General features: G+C 41.5%; 1 protein-coding gene across 5 annotated transcripts in view; it reads right to left on the bottom strand.

Moving 5' to 3' along the window:
• Nucleotides 1–15,076, bottom strand: part of Elavl4 (ELAV like RNA binding protein 4) — an 83,394-nt gene that overhangs the window by 14,345 nt on the left and 53,973 nt on the right. For all 5 annotated transcript variants that reach the window (XM_077791160.1, XM_026382294.2, XM_077791162.1 and 2 more), the window contains one exon: nucleotides 7,537–7,640. In XM_077791160.1, coding sequence (XP_077647286.1) covers nucleotides 7,537–7,640 — 104 coding nt within the window. The remainder of the gene's footprint in view (nucleotides 1–7,536; nucleotides 7,641–15,076) is intronic.

The raw sequence follows: 15,076 nt of genomic DNA, 5'->3' as shown, positions 1-15,076 counted from the left end.
TTTCCTGGGAATTGAACCCAGGCCCTCTCATGTCAGGCAAGTGCTCTACTATTGATCGACATCTCTATCCCCTGGGGAGCATTTCTTGAGTATTCAATACAAACCATGGTTACCCACAAGTGAGGTATCATTAGTTCTGTTTTCCAGAGACAATTATGACTCAGTGAGATCAAGTACTTGCCCAAGGTCACACAACTGAACTAAGGCAAACAGACAAACTTGAGTATGACTCAAAGTTCTGGGACCTTTCCATTTTGCCACGCTAACCTGAACAGTGAGATAAAAGCCATATTCTTGGCACCAACTCTTACTGGAAAGATACCAAGTGGGAAGGAGCATGCTGTAATATTTTATTAGACTATTAGAGTTGGAAGGAACCATTCTGCAGATGAGGAAATAAGGTAAGTTGCTCAAGGTCATTCCTAGTAATTTTTGGTGGAAGCAGAACTGGACTATCCATCTTAACTCAAAGCTTTTAATGAACAAAAAGGGAGAAGGGGAGAGGGATGTGGTGCTTTCTGATCTTTGACAGACCAGCTCTCCTGTCCTGAGGCTTCAGAGAAATAATTCTTTAGTTCTCAGGGCCACTGATGTTCTAGGCAGCTCTGTGCCACAGAACTTTCTGGAATCAGGAAATGTCCTATATCTGTGCTGTTCAATATGGTAACCATTAGCTACGTGTCAGTATGGCACATTTCAAACATGTCTAGTGTGCCCAAGGAACTGAACTTCTTATTTAATTCAAATTCAATATGTGGCTAGTAACCACTATACTGACTAGAGTAGTTCTACACCAAGAAAAAACACAGAGTTGTAACATCTAAGGATGAGAAAGGACATTCAGGGTCATTTAGTCAAAATTCATCTTAAGACAAGATTTTTTTTCCTATCTCATCCCTAATGTTTCATTTGAATGACTCTGATGATGAAAGACTCACTACCATTCAAGGCAAATATTCTACTCTGACAGTTACACAGCTTTTCTTTCCAGATTATTAAAAAATAGGATTGAACTAATGCCTCTGGGTCACTGCAGAATTTTCTTTCCAAGAGAATGGAAAAGCAACCATTGTGGGATAGATACATGGGTTCAGAGCTCTCTTTGCCATCTGCCTCTGAACAACCTTTACAGTGTCATGTCTTTTAAAAATGATCTGGATGGGTAAAAAACACCAGGGATGAGCTGACCAGAGTGGACAAGAAAGGACCACCAGTCCCTGTGATCTGTAGTCATATTCTCCTAACATAGCCAAGGGAGTGCCAATTTTTCAAAAGCAGCTCACATCACATTGTTGACTTCTTTTATGCTTATGGATGGCTAACGCCCAGACCCCATTCCATGTACTTCTGAAAACTTAAGTGTCTAACCTATACCTTCCCAGTTTTCTTTTTGTAATCCACACATAGAACACTGCAAATGACCTCAAAGATACTAGCATCATATCAATTTCATGAGCTGAGGGCACAGGGGAACTATATTTCCACCTCTCCAATTCCTATCTCTGTATTTGAATTTATTTACTCAAAGGAAGTTAACTGGGCACTGGAGACAGAGCAGCCAAATATAATCTCCCACAAAAAAGAGAGAGGCAGCTGGTACAACTGGGGTAAATGTGCATCCAGTTTCCGATAGCCCTGCCATGTGCCTTCTCCTTAGGGATTCAGTGATCCAGCCGCCCCTGCTGACCTTGGCAGGGAAGTGCTCCCACACTGGCTCTGACTATAGCCTGAATGGGGGAGGAGAGAAAATGCTTTTTTATTATTAACAAGACTGAGGAAGTCAGGCCATCATTTCTGGGTAGGGTGATATCCATCAGCAAAAAATGATCTGCTAACTCTTCGGGAAGCATTAAGAGACGTGATAGGAGAAATAATTGCTTATGCCAAGTGCAAAGAAAAGATGCCTCAGCGGAATGGAGGCCTTTAGCAAGGCAGGTGGATGGCGGGAGGGGATGGGGGAGACACGGCTGCCCATGACCCCTGGCAAGAGAAAGAAGCGGGAGGGGCAAACTGGAACCTGCAAAGCTCAAGTGTAGGAAGATCCCCTGGAGGCACTGTTAGTGCTATTAGAAGAATAAAGTGAAAATGGAGAAATGGTTAAGCAGCATCAAAACATCAGCAGAGAGGCGGAAATATGCGAACTCACTCTCCTTCCTGGAGAAGGGAGGTTTTTCCTTCTGAAAGGCCCTCGCTCACACACTTTCCCCTAGTCTTGCTCCCTTGAGACTTGGACTGCTGCCTCGTGATAAAGTGTCTTTCTTACTCTCTCACCCCATCGCCTGACTGAGTGCAAACTCTCATGGGTTTGCTCAGAGCTGGAGAAGCAACCCTTTTGCCCCTTAATCTGAGAACTAGTCCTCAAATTGCTCACACCCCAAGTTTACACAAGAGCTGTGCTTTTGGAAATGTTTTATTTCAAGTTATATTAGTATAATTCAAGTAAAAGCTTAATGCAATTATTAGAAAAAAATCACTAAAATCATCTGTAAATATGTAATGCAATGAGAAAAGAACAGAAATATGGAAAAATGTTATTAACACTATTGGGCTGATATGTGTTCATGATATGATTCTCAGCATTCTAAATTATTTAGAAATGAGGTCTTGCTTTTAACACGAATGAAAATGCCCCTAATATAGAGATGATTTTGTCAGTATCTAAGGCTGACAAAACCTACTGTAGTAGCCTGCAAAGTGTTGGTTTCATTTGTCAAACACTCCATGTGGTACACCATTCACAGATGAACCCACAGAACACTCTCCCACTCACACCTTGCACAGCTCCCTATCTCCCCACAACATCCAGATGGAAACCTCTACAACCCTGTGATCACCCCATTCCACTGCACTGGAGTTGCTCCTTTTTAGGAGCTCTCAGAGCAAGCAGTGAGCACTTCTGCAATCCTGCTCCTCACACTTAGGTTGAAACCCAGATGTCTCACCATTCTGAAAGTTTTAGCAGGATTGAGAACAAACCTTCAGTCACATTTTATTGAAGGCTCTCAATGTCACTTAAATATCAATCCAACCAAACCTTTGGTAAACATGTGCTTGTTTTGAAGGTACTATAGAACCATCTAATTTTTTTTTTGTTGTTGTTGTCCTTAATTAATGTGACTAAGAGCTGAACCAAATGCAACTGGACTCAACTGAGTGCTTCTTAGTGTCTGAAAGTACAGTGTAAAGTCACGGCTGCTCATTTAGAGCTGAGGACTGGGACAGGCATTAGGCATGAATGGGGTCAGCGAGGGAGAACTGGGAATCCTTTTCCAGAATCCACAGCTATTTCACCCAATGCTTCTCAGAGTCCCAAATGATCCTTGATGGAGAAACTACAAAACCAAAACAAAACAAAAACAAAAGCTAACAAATAGTACCTCAAAGCCCTAAACAGAGTAAATCAACCCCACTGAGCTCAGAGTCGAACACTGAGAAATGACCCAGTTTCCTAAGTGGGATTCCAGGCTGCTTTGGTAGGCCCATGGTCCATACCCTATGGCTTCCTGAGACACATGGATGGAGGCATTTCCAGGGCACTGCCATCTCTGGTTACCTAATCCTAGGACTTAAAATGGAATCTGGAAAGCCAGGGTCTAGGAATAAATTATTTGAAGTCAGGGGTGTCCCTAAGTTCAGAAGCCCTGAACCATAAGTCTGCTTACTGAAGAACCTGGAGGAACCCTGTAATTCAGTTGTTTGCTTTTTATATCTCCTCCCCATTTGAGGGAGTATAACCCATGTGTGTGCAGAGCCAAATACACACCCACACACCCTTACAGAATGCACATGCTGTTGGGCAAACAGTCATTGTGGCACTCCAACATGACCTACTGCAGAGAACTATTTAAAACTTCTTTTTCTTACTCCAAATCTTATTTACCAACTATGTGATCCTGGGTATGTGCCTTAACCTCTTCGGGCCTCAGTTTCCTCATTATTGTAATGGAGATAATAGCACCTTCTTTTAGTCTATTTTAAGAAAAAGAACTGACATGTGCAAAGTAATTAGCCCAGGGACTGTTCAAAGGTTAAATGATAATAAGCATGTAAAAAGATTATAAATATTATTGGACACAGTATAAAAACGAAATGCAAGATAGCATTACTATTTATTATTATTATTATTATTATTATTACTTCCTCTTGAGCTCATGCTCACACATTAAGCAACTCCTCTTCTAGAAGCAAGGTCCTTTGGATGTTAACTACATCTCTACTGTTGGTCAGTTGTATGGCCCTGAACAAATCACTTCACTTCTCTGAGCCTGCTCTCTATGATAAGGGGTTGGAATCCCCCACTAAAGAAATTATAGACCAAAGAACAATTCCTCTGGAGTCACCATCCACAACTACTCACTGGGGGCATAATTATGCACCATGCCCTTTCTCTGCTTTCTTTACCAGAGGTTTGGCCTTGCCCTCCACATGCCCTCAATATTCACACACAGTCTCGCTTTACATACCCTTTAATAAAGGTGAAATGGATTTTTGTTGATAGGGAACCATCATTTGTGAACACCTCTTACTAGTCGCCTGGTAATGAGCCATTCACTGCTCAATTGGCAAAACAGTGTTTGCATATTTAAATTTGAGTTCAAAGGTTGCAAACTGCCTGTCCAAAGGTCAGCTAACTATTAAGTTCTGTTTGGTTGTCCTACATAATGCTTTAAATTTTTTTTGAGTTAGTTTCTAGTCTTTAAAAATGTGGGAGATTTGACGTTTAAAAAAAAAATCCAGATTTCAGTTTTTATTGAGCAAATGAAAGATCTAGCAACAATCCGGATTTGAACAATCCTCACTGTTATCATTACCACCACCATCAGCAGCAGCAGCTGAATAGCTGTCCTCTTTACCTAATACACACTTGAGTGCCCCCCACCTCAGGGCTTTCCAAAACCTTCCCTGAGTCAGATTGCTAATCTTTCATCTGCATAGTTTAAGAATTAACTCTTGATTTGCCTGCACCTATTTTGCACATAAAATAGTGCAGAAAGCACTCCAGAAGCAGGGTGGAGGAGGGGGTGGCAGTAAAAAAAGAGATAAACTTGACCAAAGTTTGCAAACATGTACTAGATGGTTCCAAGGATATCTCTCTAATGCATGCTTCCAAAAAAGATATTTGTTTTTTCCAGATTGGCAAGTTATCTATTCCTTCATGGGAGTCAGAGCAAAGAGATAAATCTCATGTCACTTATCAAAGCAAACTGAACCAGAAGAAGTAAACAGTGGCCTGAAAGGCAAAAAAGCAATTTTGAGAAATTAATAAATGATGAGACTATTAACAGCACATGAAAAGGGTTTGCTTTTTTCTTCCCTTTAATATGATTTTTTACCTTAAACACTGTGTCCCTTTAGGAGAGGGAAGAAAAGTTAATAAAGGAACCTATCACTCAAACTTAATTTTTAGTATGGCAAATAAACTGCTTTAATGAAAGGGCTGAAATCCCCAGGTTTGCACATTAAATTTTCATTCATAGTAGAGAATGGAAATTATTGATTCAGCCGTGGCATCATGCTTTTTGAATCCTACAGTGCTTCAGAAGCCCACATTTCCGCTGGGTGCAAATGTGTTGGCAGCATTTTGATGCAGGGGGAGCCCAGGGTGGGTGGGAGAGTGGAGAAAGGGATGTGGATGAGGGAAGGAGGCAGACTGGCTCTTCTCAGGAAAAAAAAAAATCAATGTTCCTTGTCTCTAAGATCCACTTAGATAAAGCATTTGATAGTATGATGGGCCAGGGGATACATTCTGAGACCAGAAAAGCCAGGTCCACTCAGTCTTCTGGGAAACCCCACGGGCATTAGGAAATACTAAAAAGAAAAAAAAAAAGGCAGAATTGATGGCTGATGATTTGATCCCAAACCCTTAGAGAAGAGTTTGAGTTTAAGAAAACTATAGAGGAAAGAAAATACCTTTCTCAGTTCAAGGTCAGGGTGTCTGTCATGGGAAGAATAAATGTCTGGCATTCTAATGCTGAACTAGATAGTACGGGAAATCAATCAGACCCACAAATACAGCTATCAACCTGGTGTGGCCTCATCAGTCAGGTGACATGAGCATCTCTTCTTTACTTACAGCACAAAAATAGGTATGTTTTTCCTTTGAAAGAAATTAATCTTCCTGCCTCTCAGAGGACTACTTCATAATTAAACAACTCTTGATTATTTCCCCCTTAGAGAACTCACAGGAACTGATTCTAAGCCTAGACGAGGATAGCCTGAATTAGGCCCATTTTGGTGTCTTTGTGTACCAAAGACTGTAGGAGATCAGGGAAAGCAATTATCTTTAAAAATAAGCTAAACTCAATTGCAAAAGTAAAGCTGCTTAAAAAAGAAAGATAATCACATATTAAAAATAAAAGGCTTTGTTTTGTTTTTGTTTTTTATTACCTCTTCGCTAAGATTATCCTATACTAGTCAGTAGACTCTTCTGTCAGTCTGGGTGTTGGAAAAGTAGCTCTGTTGGACTAAAAAGTTCTGGTTTTGTGTTTTCAGACGCTGAGAGCTGGTGCCATCTATAGATTTCCATCTATAGGTTTCTCTTTTGTCCTACTTTGCGTCAGACCTGCTGTCGTGAGGATAAGAGCGCCCAGGAGACACTTCCCTGCGGTTTAATAGGCTATGAAGGATGGGACTCATTAATCGGCTGGCAGCTGCCCCTAAACAGGATGCTGCCTGGAGGTGGGGGAAGAAGCAGGAGGGAGGCCAAGGAGCAGGGAGGGTCCATCCTGATGACAACCCCCTTGCTGTCCAAAGGGGGCCCCCAGAGCAAGCAGCACCGCCTCCTGAAGGATCCCACAAATGTCTGAGCCCAGAGTATAACAATGCTGCCACAGAAACCTGTACCTCCTGAAGGAACAGGCTCTGGGTTACTTTTTTTTTTTTTTTTAATTTACAACAATAATCACTCCTGAGATATTATCTGCCTGTCTTATTACTCTTAGATTGATGAAATATTAGTGTTTTTGTTGTTCTTTTACTATGTTCTCATTGATTTTATAGCACCTGTTCCTGTTACACCAGTATGTGTGTTTATAACTGACTTTCCCTTTCCAGTTCATGGTTGGGAGGTTCCTAACCACCCCTAGCCAAAGCCAATCTGCTCAGACTGGTTTATGTCTCTTGACTTGACACTCTGACCCTCCAGCCTCATCTTCTCATTGCCTCCTGTCTAAACTCAGGCCATACTAGTCACACCTAGAACAGCTTCCCTGCCTCAACCTCTCCCCTTGGCTTGCTCCTGCCATCTGTGCCAACTCAGGCTGATAGGCAGGCCCTTTAAGTGGGGTCCTGGATCCCAGGCACCTGATCTGCCTTCTGGATTGGAGGTCCCAGGGCTCCTAGAACCTTCCCTATCCTCAGCCCTCATCTCACTCTTTTATGATGGCCTGTGTCCCCACTTAGTAGGGTGCACTGTAAATGTTCTTTGAATAAATAAAGAACACCACTTTTGGCTCCACACAGCCTGGATTTATTAGATTCACAGAATGAAATTTAACCAGGGCCTCCTGAATCAGGAGCCAGTATGTCACCTCTTACCTTTATGGTTTTGGTCTGGAGTCTGAGTCCATTTAAAGTGTTGATGGCTTTCTCTGCATCCTTTGGATCAATATAGTTAACAAATCCATACCCTAAACTCTGTCCTGTGGAAACATTAAAAAAAAGAGAGAAACACAGAGAAAGAGAGAGACAGAGAGAGGGAGGGAAAGAAAGAGAAAGAGAGAGAGAAAGAAAGAAAGAGAGAGAAAGAGAGTGCTCAGTATCTTTGTAGATGCAACACTTTTCATTGCAGTGGGTCAAAACCCTCCTCTGGTACATGCTTCCTTTATGCTGGGGTTTACCCCCAGACTTGAGAGCTTTTCAATTCTTCCATCCCTCACTCTGGTTGGCCTTTCAACTTACAGGGCTACTTACTCTAAAAGTGGGTAAGTGCCCCTGCATCCACACCTGATATGTACAAATGTCCACATAATCAGGAAGAGGCAGGACAGGGCCGTAGAAAGACAGCAGGTATAATTCGTTAGAAGAGATTTGAACTGGATTCCTGGGGCTTTCCTATGAGCTGTGGGACTTTGGAGAAGTCCTTTAATCTCCCGTTTCCCCAGATTTCTACTCTGGAGATAACACACTTACCTCAGACAAGTTTGTGAGAGTTAGTAAGACATTGTATAAAGAAGGCCTACCAAGTACATTTCCTAGAACACAACAGTGCTCAACAAAAGACAGCTCTGCTCTGCTCAGGCCCGTAAAATCAGGGCCAATACTGGATGCAATAGCTGTGTCTATGGCCTCAGTCATGCCAGCCACACCCACACTCAGAGGGATGTAGCATAATCTGAGCAGCAAAAACTGGAGCCCATTATAGTGAAGGAAGCAGGCATGGCCAGAATTGAAAGCAGTTGCTGCAAATCATTCTTTGCCCTCATCATCCCTAGGGCCACAGAACAATAAAAAGAAGAGGGCGGGGGTTTCTATTGTAGACAACAGGGGAGCTCCTAACACAAAGGGGAGAGTGCAAACACATTCTGCAAAGAGGATTTAGCTACTTTAGGTGGAGATGGCATCAAATTGTCTGCAAAAAGAGGTAGCGAGTGACAGGGCTCCCCCCTAAGTGAAATAAAAATAATGTGCTTGCGATTGTGCCACTGATTATAAATAGTCCATCAGCTCTGCCATGTGTCATCAGCCAGAAATATCATTAGGAAACTTTACATTTTCTGACATACCCTTTAAGAAACACAGAGCTTGTGGTGGCTACAAAACCAGCTTGAACTTCCCAGGCAATGTTATTGATTTGTGGGTGGCAGCAGAGCCGAAGGGGAGAGAAATGACAGGACATCACATGTCAGGAAAGACTGATTACATAAAGCTCTCTTTGGAGTACTGGGGCCAGGACTGGGAGACAATACAGCAAAAAGCCTGCCATGTCCTGGTGACAGGAGCCCATTTCAGCAGCCAAAAAAATCTTTCCAACAGCTTCTGTTTTGCTGGTAAATGTCTGTGTTTGTGTTGGTTGTAGGAGGGAACCTGGGAAAACAAGTTGGGTTCTGGATCAGAAAATGGGTGACTTTGTTATCCTTCATAGGATGGAAGCAAAGAGAAGCATGAGAAAACTCAAAGGCATACCCTAATGGAAGGCTGTCATCTCTGCCATGAAAAACTTCAGACGACTATCTTTAATTAGGGTTTGACATTGGGTTTTGGAAGAACAGTTAGAATAGGAAAGACAGAGGCAAACTTTGCCAGATAGGGCCTTTACCAGCCAGAATTGGTAACTGAAGAAGGAAGAAAGAGTGAAAGAGTGCTGGGCACATTCCACTGCTGGGGCATTTCTCTTTCCATTTTATGGAGTAAGTGTGGTGCATGAGTGGTGTGTGTGTGTGTGTGTGTGTGTGTGTGTGTGTGTGTGTGTGTAGAGAGGTTGAGAGAGAGAGGAAGAGAGAGAAAGAGAGATGTGTGGATTGTAAGACCCTGCCACATGGTCTGAGAACCTTCATTTTGCAAACACACAGATACAAGAGATCACTGTCATTGGTTTAAAAATACCATTTATCCTAAATTTGGCTCCACCTCATCAAGCCTAACTACATTCACCTAATTAAATCCATTTTCATCATGCAAATTTCTCAGTCATATTTACCTTGCATATACAAGAAGTCTAAAAAATTGCTGTATTAAAATATTCTTATAATCACTTTTTAAAAACAGTCATGCACCAAGTTGAGCTGCTTTAAAAGAACATTTTTTTTAAAGCAATTAGGTCAATGATAAACCTTATATATGAATTCTAGCAAACTGGTCAGATGGTCCATTTTTCAGTCCAATTTAATTTGTGTAGAATTAAAATAGAATATGAAAAAATATAAACAAAACCTCATTTTAGCTGCAAACATTAGACCTACCTCACACAGAAAAATTTCCTTATTTCATCATGGTGATGGAATATATGCAGAGGAATTTATTATGTTTTCCAGTGGTGCAAGTTTCTAATACATTATACTTTTAAAAATTATCCATATATTGATATAAGTTTAAATATAGTGGATATAGTTTTTATATTCTAAATTTTCTCTCTGTTTTAGGCTTTTGCTTCTAGAGAAAGGAAAATACACTCAGGCTCAGGCATCAGGAAGGTTGCAAAGGTCAAGTAAGGGGAAGATTCCTGCCCAGCTAGATGTGTTACATCAACCTACCTGCCTGTATCAGTCCCAAACCTATCCTCACTTTGGTTCCTGACTATAATTAGCACTATTGTGCTATCATCACCTGTCTCAGGTTTAGAAAGACTGTGTTAAACATCAAGGAGGAAGAAAAACTGAAAACCAGATGAAGGTTATTTCAGAAAGGGGGAAAAAAGGGTGGAGAGTCTCCTTGATACAAAATAATGAACTGCAAACTTTAAAACAGAGCACTGCATTGAACAAAGGAGGATAGAGATGGAAAAACTTGCCTGTGAATTGAAAGATCTGAGATAAACTGTCAGCATAATGAAACTACCTGTGGTTACCCTGGCCATGAACAGGCTTTCTTCATGGATTCTCACCATCATAGGAGGAGTTCAGCTATGTCTAATAAAAATATACTCTATGGATCAAGTATTCTTTTTTAAAATGCCCTAGAGAAGATTTATTCCTAGGTAGAAAATACAAAAAACCCAAGCTTCATTTCTTTTAGAAACTGTTTTAGTTGTGGGGGAAAGTAAAATGAGGAAGAATTTTGTTTTATATTTGGTGACTGTATATTGTTGGTGGGTTTTGGATCTAGAGTTCTGTGTTTAAATGTATATGGAAAAACATAGATGGAACAAATTAAGAATGATATTTTTTTCCATGGGGCCCAAGAGAGTCACCATATTGAGAAGCCTGCAGGATCCAATCCAAAGGCTATAACTAAATGTGTATGTATCTCCAATTCAGAAATGATGTCTTTTTATTATTCTTTTTTTCCCCCCAAGTAGCTACATCTTCTCCCTTTATCATCAACAGAGTAACAAGATTTGAGCATATAGATATGGCAAAAGAAAATTAGCAGAATTTATTTTTGTTTCCAATTTATCAGTTTATTTACGCAGCAAGTTGGACAAACAAAAATTAAATTACCAAAGTTATGCTTATTGAATTCTCTCTGTTAAAGAAAAAAGATATTATGAAATGAAGACTATCTCCACCACTTAACAGCTCTAGTGAGTATCTGGCTTTTTGATGTCCACAGGACCTAATATTCCTGTCCAGCTGCATGGGTGAGGGGTCCCCACTTACCATGCATGGGAAGGAAATGCATTTTGGCATTCTTGGATGGAAACTTGTAATTCAGGAAGTAGTTTCCAAGAGGAAACCTCTATACATGATGGCTACATTTTAAAGCACCTAAGTACTTTGGTTAAACAGGTTTGTTTTGAACAAGCTGTTCTTAAATCGGAATATTTCTGTTTTTATGCAGCACAGGCACGTGAATACACAAACACAAAATGTCCTCCAGACATGGCCACTCTCCACACTGTTAAAATAATTTTTGAATCTAACTTCTCCTCTAAAAAACCAGACACTTCTTTCCATAAGAACTGACTTACACGCCTGTAATCCCAGTGGCTCAGGAGGCTAAGGCAGGAGAATCATGAGTTCAAAGCCAGCCTCAGCAACAGCCAGGCGCTAAGCAACTCAGTGAGACTCTGTCTCTAAATATAATACAAAATAGGCCTGGGGATGTGGCTCAGTGATTTAGTGCCCCTGGGTTCAATCCCCAGTACCCAAAATAAAACAAAACTGGTTTACAAATGTTTGTATCTTTTTTGTACACAGCAGGTACTTAACAAATGCTCAGTAAGTAGAAGAATGAATGGACACTTTTGTACTAATCTTTCATTTCTGGAAGCATATGACCAGAATGTTTTGTATATTTGTTGGAAGAAGGAAAACAAAGAAAGTACCTGGGGAATTCGTTTTGCATTGTGAGGAAGGAGGGAACACAGTAACTGACCCCAGGGACTGGAAAACGAAACAGAGGATGTCCTGGGTGAATTCTCCTCTAGCACAAATCAGGTGAGCAAAAAGAATCACCCATGCCCAAATTCCACAGTGATTCTGGATTTAGAAAATACTTTCCCATCCATTCTATGGCATTTGTTTCTCACAACAACCCTGGGTGGAGAGAGATAATTATCATTACACAGATGGAGAAACTGAAGCTCAGAGAAAAATGTAATTTGCCCAACATCACAGAGCTGGATCTCATTCTAGACCAGGGGTTGGCAAACATTGTTTTATGTGTAGGTTAGGATACAAAATAGTTTAGGCTGGTGGACTCTACAATCCTTGTCATGACGGTTCTGGCCTTGTGTAGCAGCCAGAGACAATATATCAACCAATGCCCTGGCTGTGGTCTAATAAAACTTTATCTAGAAAAATAGGCAGTAGGCCCAATTTGGCCCTTGGGCCATGTTTTTCAGATCCTCTGATCTAGATCTTTTGGCTCCAAATCCTGCACTGTTTGCTATAATCACAGTTGCCCTATTTGAAGTAAAATGTTATTAACAACTATGGTGAGGTCCAGAAATACCTCAGAGGCTTTTTTTGGATCATCCAAGTAAAAGAGTAAATTATTTTAAGTGGTTTGTGTTGGGCATTTTTATCGTATTCAGTCTCTAGTAAGTGGCCAGATCATAGCTGATTATAATCCTTTATTTTTTCCGGATTCTGGGTAGAAGTGGCTTTTCCTTGCCTTTAGGGTCCCAGGCATTTTTCTGCCACTGACATCTTCATGGCTGATCACAGCAGCAGAGAAGCTGGCTGGAAGGAACCTCAGCATTTCTACACTGCTGACCTGCATACTTTGCTCTTTTTCTCTCTCAAAAAACCATCATTTTCCAGAGACCTAACAGTTCCTCCCCTCATCTGTAAGCCCCCAAGGGGGGCAGCCAGATGGGTAGATGCTGTTGACGAAAACTTCCTAGTTGAGTAAGGAATTTTTGTGGACGTTAGAACCCCTAGCTCAGGCTGAAATCCCATTCTAAAAGCACATGATAAAATCCCCAGTCACCTCAAGATCACCTGCTTGGCGATAATTCACATACTGGGTTAACTGCAGCCAACTCCAAATCCCAGGATGCCCTCGCTGCCAGTTCTGAGATGCCTTTCCCTGCTGTTAGCTGCCTCGAATTTATCTTTACACATCCAAAAGAGGGGCAGAGAGAACTGTGGTTGTTCCTGCATCTATAAATGTGCATGTGGCTCGAAGCTGTACTTGCATATAACCTTGATTAAGTCATTTAGGCCTCACCAGCCTGTTCCCTTATCTGGGAAACTAGAGACAATCCCTTAATCCCCACAATCAAAGGATCACTGTGGAGATTATTTTAACATGGGGACTAACGGCAGCTATAATTTACTTAGTGCCATCTTGTGCCAGACCCTGTGCTAAGTGGCTTACTCATGTTACCTCATGTCATCCTGTGTGAATTGGGCGTCACCAGGCCCGCTATGCAGACATGGAAAGTGAAGCTTAAGAAATGTTAAAATAACCTGCCCAAAGCTGACTAGGAAGTAGACTCCAGGATTAGGATTCAAAGGGACCCAGGCCCGGGTGCTATCCCAGTTATGCTTTCTCTCACAGGTGCTGTAAGTGCCCAGCAGAGTGTCTATACTGGATAAATCTAGGGAACTCAGTTGGCTTGCCTTGGGGGCTCTCACACTGACTGGAGGTACCCTGGGTTCTACAGCACCTATGGCTCTGGCTCCCTTTCCTCCCTCCTGCAGGGTGGGGGTGGGATTTAAAAGTGTTGGTCACCAGAGTCTTGGCTTTTCTCCTGCCAACTTCAAGTTATTACATCCAATGAGTCAGAATATTGACTACTTTTGGTAATTTACACAATTGCAAAAACTAAGGATGGTTTAAAGCCTTGGCTACTTCGAGTGTGGTCCTCATACCAGCATCATGGCCATCACGAAGAACTTGGACGTTAGAACCCCTAGCTCAGGCAGATTCTCAAGTCCATCCCAGACTTACTGAATCAGGATCTGCATTTCAACAAGATCCTCAGGTGATTCAAAGACACACTAAAGATGGAGATGCACTGGTCACTCAGAGTGGGTCAGATGTGAGTCTGAACCTCAGTTCTTCTGCTTATTGCCATGGGACCCTGGCTCAGTTAAATGAACTTCCCTGTGCCTTGGTTCCTAGGAGACTATTCATCCAACCCACCAAGGAGGAAAGCTCTGATGAGGAAGTTCTCAGACTTTCTTAACATACGTTAGTCCTTTTTGTTCTCAAATTTTGCATTCTTTTTGTCTCTTTCTGCTTTGGAGTTCTTACCTATAAAATGGGGTCAATAATATATTTTTCAGGGGTTGTTAGGAGTATTAAACATGAAAGTGCGTGCCAAGGGCCTGTCATGTAACAGATGTTCCTCAGAGGTTGGTTCCTTTTCCTCTTCTCTCATGCCCCGTTAGACACTGCCTCCCAGTAATGTCAGTGTGGAAGTTCTCTCTTCAACAAGGCCCTGACCTCCTTGAAGGTGGAGTATTCTCCTGATGATTTTCTTTTACATTGGAGCACGTGATATGCAGTAAGAACACAGACTCCAAGAACTGGCACATGTTACGTGCTAGTCACTCTGAGTAGACTCCAAAATAACCACGAAATTGTTCCTGCCTTCAGACAGCTTTTTATGTAAAAGGAAAAGACAGTTAAAAGAATTAATTATTGCCCAGAAAAACATAATAAATATAGCAGAGATTTTTCTTTCAGGCCATCTATAAGAACAGACAGGAGGTGAATACTAATTCTGACTAAGCAGGATACAATTCTGACTAAGCAGAGGAGGGAAGGCTTCCTGAAGGAAGGAACATTTGAGCTGAGCTTTGAAGAAGTAGAGTTTTGATAGGGTTCCCCTATAAAAGTCATGACATTCCAACTTGAGGGCTGAATTCAAGCATGAAAGTTATCTCACAGATAGTTACTGACTGAGCAACTATTATGTGTCAGGCATAGTTCCACTCACTGGGAACACACAAGAGAACAAATCATACTTGGTTTGTGACATCACTGAATTTCTATTCTAACTGAGGGCGAGGGAGATAGGTAA

Source organism: Urocitellus parryii, chromosome 11 (assembly GCF_045843805.1).
Source record: "Urocitellus parryii isolate mUroPar1 chromosome 11, mUroPar1.hap1, whole genome shotgun sequence".
Classification (NCBI taxonomy): Eukaryota; Metazoa; Chordata; class Mammalia; order Rodentia; family Sciuridae; genus Urocitellus; species Urocitellus parryii.
The sequence above is the reverse complement of the archived record's forward strand: the minus strand, read 5'-3'. Positions and strand labels throughout refer to the sequence as shown.